The 6,543-nt window shown below is 33.9% G+C and overlaps 1 protein-coding gene across 2 annotated transcripts; it reads right to left on the reverse strand.

Annotated features, from left to right (window-relative positions):
- Window positions 1-314: 314 nt before the first annotated feature.
- Window positions 315-3,747, reverse strand: LOC120071848 (probable inactive purple acid phosphatase 28). 2 transcript variants are annotated; one of them, XM_039024242.1, is made up of 4 exons: window positions 3,465-3,747; window positions 3,234-3,381; window positions 1,361-1,785; window positions 315-1,018 (listed from the first exon to the last, which is right to left on the reverse strand). In XM_039024242.1, the coding sequence occupies exons 1-4, from the start codon at window positions 3,648-3,650 to the stop codon at window positions 560-562; spliced, it is 1,218 nt and encodes a 405-aa protein (XP_038880170.1). In that variant the 5' UTR covers window positions 3,651-3,747; the 3' UTR covers window positions 315-559. The 2 variants fall into 2 exon arrangements, with proteins under 2 accessions (XP_038880170.1, XP_038880169.1); XM_039024241.1 differs by having other exon boundaries at window positions 315-1,030.
- Between the last annotated feature and the right edge of the window lie 2,796 nt (window positions 3,748-6,543).

The raw sequence follows: 6,543 nt of genomic DNA on the forward strand, positions 1-6,543 counted from the left end.
TTCATCATTATGTTTTGTCCTCTATTCCTCTTTTGGGATCCCTTTTTATTATTTTTTTAATAGCCTCTTTTTTCTAACATCAAGGTTCTTTTCTTCATTAAAAAAAACTAAATTAAATAATATGAATTTACTACGGACAAGAAATTTTGCTATTTAATTTCATAGAGATTCCACACTTGAATATGCTTTTGAAATTTCTGTGCTTTTCAATTTATAGTCAAATGCAATGGTAAACTTGGAAAGTACTTTCAACTCTCATATGCCACTTTAGAATGAAGCAATCTGATAAACAAAGGGAAGGTTTCGTTCAACGATTTCCACCTAACTGTATAGTAATTCAACTGCTCGCAATTTGGCCCTTTACATTTGGTATGAAGTTTGGTGGGAAGATCGTCCACATTTTTAGCTTATGTAAGTAAATTTCAATTGGACACTTTAATTTCTGGACTATGGATACAATAATCAAGCATTCTAGAGTACATAGATCTTGTTCATAGTTCTACAATTTATGATACAAACATGGTTGGTTTGTGATGTAGAGTATATCAAAGAAGGAAAGTTACTGAGGTTGTTGATCGCGTTCCCACAGAATCTGTTCATCAATCTTGGTCAGCTTTTCGTCGTCTAGTCGTTTCCACGTCCTGATCCTCTCGACTCCCGTCCAACTCTTCTTGCCCTTTCCAACTTCTGCTACGATAACCCGGCCTCTCCTTGACCACCCAGGCCTCCCGTAGCCATGATATCCAAATCCTCCACCATAACAAAACCATATTCCATCAAGATTCCCACAGAAATCATTGGCATGGTCATGACCCATGAACACAGCTTTAACATCTCCCATAGCGACTAAGGTCTGTAGAACTCCTGAGTTCACTGAAGAACATGCCACGCCCTCCTGAAATTGGCCAACGATCTTTTTGTAGTATAGACTCCGAATTTCTGGGATCGGTATATGGAAAAATGTCAGGGCTGGAGGCTTCCCTTGGGCAGCAAAAGCATCCATTGAGGGAAAAAGTTCCTGATTTTTGCCCTGTTAGTGTATGACCTGCAACATGTTAATGAAACCTAAATCTAGGAAATATCCCATTTGGGAATTGCAATAAATAACATAACCAACATCATCGACAAATAAATAGAACAAGACAATTTTTTTCTTCTTCTACTTCTTCTTCTTCTAAGAAAAAGAAAGCCCTAGTGTGTTGGTTGCAGGTGAGGTTTTTAAGATTTAAAAAAATTAAAAATAATAAATAATAAATAAATATATTCTATTATATTTTTTTTTTAAAGAAAAAGAAAGCCCCGGTGTGCTGGTTACAGGTGAGGTTTTTAAGAAACATCTCTATAATATATTCTATAATACCTGAAATATTTGAGAAACATCTCTAAGCCACATAAGCTGCGATTCCTTAATCCATCCATATGTTTGGGTTCCTTGCACTATGGCTCTGTCTCCACTGTCGAGAAAGTAAAGATTAAGGACGCTGGAATTCGCCAAATGTGAACCCAGGGCACCGTAGACATTGATATCATAATTCCCAAACCCATCAATGTTTCGTATTATCTGATCTCCATTCGAAGGAAAGTTACTGAAGTGTGGATTGGTTTGAGATACTGAATAATCCATGAGGGAAATGAGAGACATTAACTCTTCTCGAGTCATTGTAGACTCTTGGTCGTGGTTTCCCAAAATTGCTGCCCATGGAACTTGATATTCAATAACAGGACGGAAAGCTTTAAACAAGGATTCGGCAGCATCAGCAGTGCTTGGCCCAAATATGTTGTCACCTGGTCAGTGAACTAAGTTCGATTACTTTCACACAACGGCAATTTGTACTCATTGTATGGAAAAAGTTTCATATAACCCAAACGAGTAAGAACCCAAGCACTAGAGTTACACAATGACCAAAAAAGAGAATTTCTTCAAGAAAATTTGTTTCAGACTATCTCTAAATAATTTGTTCAATCAAAATCAACAAGGTTAAAATATATGTTTAGCCAAGTTTTCACAAAACATTAACATACAATGAACAAATATAATACCATCTTAGAGAGACAGAATTGCATTCTGGCTGATCTAATTTCCAGAGTTCTCCTGCATGTGATCACCAATAGAGAATACTTGAAGAGAACAAGCAAGAAAATTTTCTTACAGCCAGGATTAGTTTTCATCCTATGTGATTGTTTAAGACAACATCATTTCATAGGGCAGACAACCTGATTCTGGGACCACCAACCTATCTCCCCAAGTAGTTTAAAGATTAAAATCCCCTTTTCAAGTGTAATTATTATGCTGTGTATCTCATAGTCCTGTCAACAGTCACTCCTTCCCAATAAAATAACTGGAGCTTCCACAAAATATTCATATAAGAAAGTTTGAGAATTTAAAAAAAAAAAACATGATTAATTCAAACCATGATTGGCAGAATCAACAACCTTGAACAGACTGTTCTATAGGTTTTAAAACTATGTTATTGCGTTCTAAGGAGATTGGCAAAATCAATCCAAAGAGGTCATTATAAGATAAATGAGACCAAAATGTGCCCAAAAGAAAAACTAAAATAACATTGAATGATAACCTTTAAATTTAAAAGTAGATGGGAAATTAATAAATATTTAGAAATTTAGAAATAAGTTAGAACTGTGAAACCGTTAATGGAATATACTCCTACATGATTAGAAGGGCTAGATCAAGCTCTTGAATTTTCTGGATCAAACTGATGGCGTTGGATCAATCCCCTATCATCTTTTTACAAAGTTATAGAGACTTATTGCAAGCAATGTTTAACTAAAATTAACCTACCCCCCCCAAATTTTTCCTACGCATCAAGAAAAGAAATACCTCTCACTTTTACTGCTGCTACATGGGTTCATTTAACAGAAAATATTCCTTATCATCTACCTTTGCCATCTCAGTACCTTTCAAATGAAATGACTCTTGCCCATCAAAAAGCAAACAAGGGCCTTTTCTTTTCCTATATAACAACAGTGGGTTTTCTCTATGAACCAAACCTCGTAGAAATGGTAGTTCTTCAGAGTGAACTTAATTTTAAACCAAAATGAGAACTAAAGACATACAAATTATCGAATACAACAAATGACCAACCATTTACGGAACCAGAAAAAACAGAGTACACTGTCTAAACAAAAATCCAGTCAGATAATATAAAGAGAACTTCAAAACGAAGAAATAAAAAACGATTGAAGATCGAACACAACAGCAAGGTTAAAATGACCTGTAAATGCAATGAAATCAGGATTTTCCACCTCGACCATCCTCTTGAAAAACCGGGTCGTGTTAAGATCCGAACAGTGTTTGAATTCGAAATCCAACACATCCTGACACCGCGTGTTAACTCCATTCGCAAAATGCATATCAGCGACCTTACATACAACCAGACAAAAATCTGAGCTCCAAACAGAGAATCAGCCTGGAAATGAGTTGAAAAGCAAAACAGAACAAACACCTGGAGAATCTTGAAGGTACCATCAGAACGGAAGCGGAGAGGAAGATCCGGGTTCCTCTTGATGTGAACAGTTTCATATCCCAGAAGTAACTTCTGGGAAATGAGAGAATGGAGGAGGAAGATAATCGAAAAGATAAATCCAAGATAGAGAATCGAGAGCTTCCATTTCTCTACCACAAATGCCATTCGCTTCCAGTAAAGGCAGAGAATTACGACGTTCAAACTGATTCATAGGTTTTCTATCAATGTCCTGTTTCGTTGTTCCTTTTGAAGATTCAATGTTTATTCTGAAAGAGAAAGAAGGAAAGCGAGAAAAGTATTTATACGATGGATAATAGTAGCTGGGCTTCATTGAGAGATTAAAAGGCCCATTGAGCCCAAGCCCAGCCCAACTCAAAAAACATGTATCGGCCTAATAAAATGAGCCCAGTCCACATAAAATGGTAGATTGTTTTGAAAAAAAAGATAAGATAATTGTTATGGTAAAAATAGTAAAATTTAATTCTTAACATTAAAATCAAATTTAATAAATGGTTGAAATATTTCAATTCATAGAAGGTGGCATGATAGTTATAATTATTATACAATGATTGAACATATGAATTATCCGTTTGGGATTGTTGTAGCTTTTAAAATAATTACTGTCGATTGTAGTTTTAGAAAAAATCAGCTGTGAAAATAAGTAATATAGTATTTGGTAAATTTCATTAAACTTGAAAAAATAGGTTATAGCGTTTGGCAAATAAATACAAAAACATTTTATCACAGATGTAGTAACTAAAATAGACTTATAATCAATTTTTTTAATTTTTTTTTAATTTAAAATTTTAAATAATTGTTTAGTTAAAAGATTAGTTTTTAAATGTTAAAAAAAATATTTTTATTTAAAAATAAATAAATATGATATAATTTTTAAAAGAAAAATGTTGCATTTAACTCATGAAAAATATAAAATAAATTTTAATGGTCAAATTTAATTGCACTTTAATTTATAAATTAATTTTGTTGGTTTATTTTTGTAATTCAATTATTTTCATTTAATTAATTGAATTTTTGTGACTTTTCAAAAATATATGAGAGCATCCTACTTTATCACATCATAGGTGGAAAAATTAAAAGGATATTGTCCTTTTAGAAACTATTTAGGAAAATAAGGTTGTTTTCAAACTATTTGTAAAAATATTGTTTTTTTTTTAATATCTCGAGAGTTCAAAATTCGACCAAAGTAGGTCGAATTTTGAATCCTCGACCTTGCCTTTTCTTTTTCTTTTTTTTTTTTATTATTATTACACATTCCACATTCTTCTTTCTTCCTTCCTTTCTTTCTTTTTTTTTTTTAATTTTTCATTTTATAAAAACAATTTCTAAAAATATTTTATTATTTTATTTAAACTCATAAAAAGAATAAATTAAAAAAAATATCTCATAAAAATAAAAAAAAAATGTAAATTAAATATCTCATTTATTTAAAAATAATCACAAAAATCAATGTATCCCACAAGGCGGACGTCGTCGATTTCGAGCTGGTTGTCGTCGTCGACTTCGAACTTGAGGTTGCTCGGGTTCTTCTTGATGTTGCTCTGGTACCTCTGCAGGCACTTCATAATATAAATATTCATTATGCTCTCCATGACCCTAACCATGTATGAAGAAGAAAGACCAACATCTGAGTCATAATGTCCTGAACCAAATGCTGACATCATCATCATCAGACTAACATAATTAGTTTGTCTTTGCATCATAGGGGGGCAACTCTTCCACATTATGTGCAACCTCATCAAACTCATCATCTTCCCGAACAGGTCCTCTACGTTTAGGAGCTGGTGGAGGAACAATAGGTATATCATACATATAATGAATTTCCTCCATATAGTTTTGGTTGTCACTACATATAGTAAGAACCTGGTTCGGATCATTCGCAATCTCACGGAGTCTACTATTATTTGATCTCTGTGAATTATAAAACAATTAGACAATATTTAAAATAAATTTAAATTAAAAATAATTATATAATATTAATTCATTTACCAGATGACCACAGCTGCTCCCGGACGAGTGATGTAGCGCCTTGTGATATTATTATACTAATGAATATATTCTGGAGTGACATTTGTGTCAAACTGTTCAAGAGAAACCCCCACTGCAATAAACCTTGCACGATAGTGCCATCGCACTACAAAATGTGCAACTTTTTCGGACCAATCTCCAGTCCTTAGATCAATATCATGCAGTATGGGTTTAGTATTACAAGGCGATGGGACATCCTGCAGAAAACCGAATTGTCTCATCACCCTGTCAGAAAGATGTCACTCACTAATGTGAAAACATATGAGAGGACTCATAGTCCGCCATATGTTTTGACCATTCGTACAAAAATTAGGCAAAGTATGCATAATAATTTTGTACAGCTCCCAAATAACCTGAAACACAAAATATTACATTAGAGAATATTAAAGACAAATATAATAAAAATGTGTATAAAATAATCAATTAGATTCAGTGTAATGTACCTGATAAGGTTGAAGCAGATCAAACATGTATTTATACTGGCTGACTACATGTGTGGCTATCCTAGTCACACAAAATTTGTCTCTCCACCTAAATTTTTAAATTGATAATTTAGAATTTAAATTAACTAGATCAGTGATATAAAAATTAAATTGAATTAAAATAACATACCGAGAACCGTAGGCTCGTCCAACTAACTGAGCGTCATTAACATGTTATAGCTGTGGAGCCATTGTTGGAAATCGCTTCCAAGCCCATAGTTGCAAAAGTATGAGAGGCTCAACTATCTCTCGAACCTCAGGTCTTGTTGCTTTGCATAGTTGTCTATACAATTATACCAAGCATGCTCCACCCCGCATCATGGAGGTTAGCTAACAGTGGCAGGAACATCAAGTGAACAAAATGACTTGATTTATCTTATGACGGTTTCCTCGTCTGCATCATCTGCGAGCTCACGAAGTTGTGTTCCTAACCATATTAAACTAAACCTCGATCCTTTAATCTTGTCAGCAGGTGGGGTCGCACCGAGGTACAATTGACAAACTTCTGACCAGTTCATCGTACATCACTC

The sequence above is a fragment of the Benincasa hispida genome, chromosome 2 (assembly GCF_009727055.1).
Source record: "Benincasa hispida cultivar B227 chromosome 2, ASM972705v1, whole genome shotgun sequence".
Lineage (NCBI taxonomy): Eukaryota > Viridiplantae > Streptophyta > Magnoliopsida > Cucurbitales > Cucurbitaceae > Benincasa > Benincasa hispida.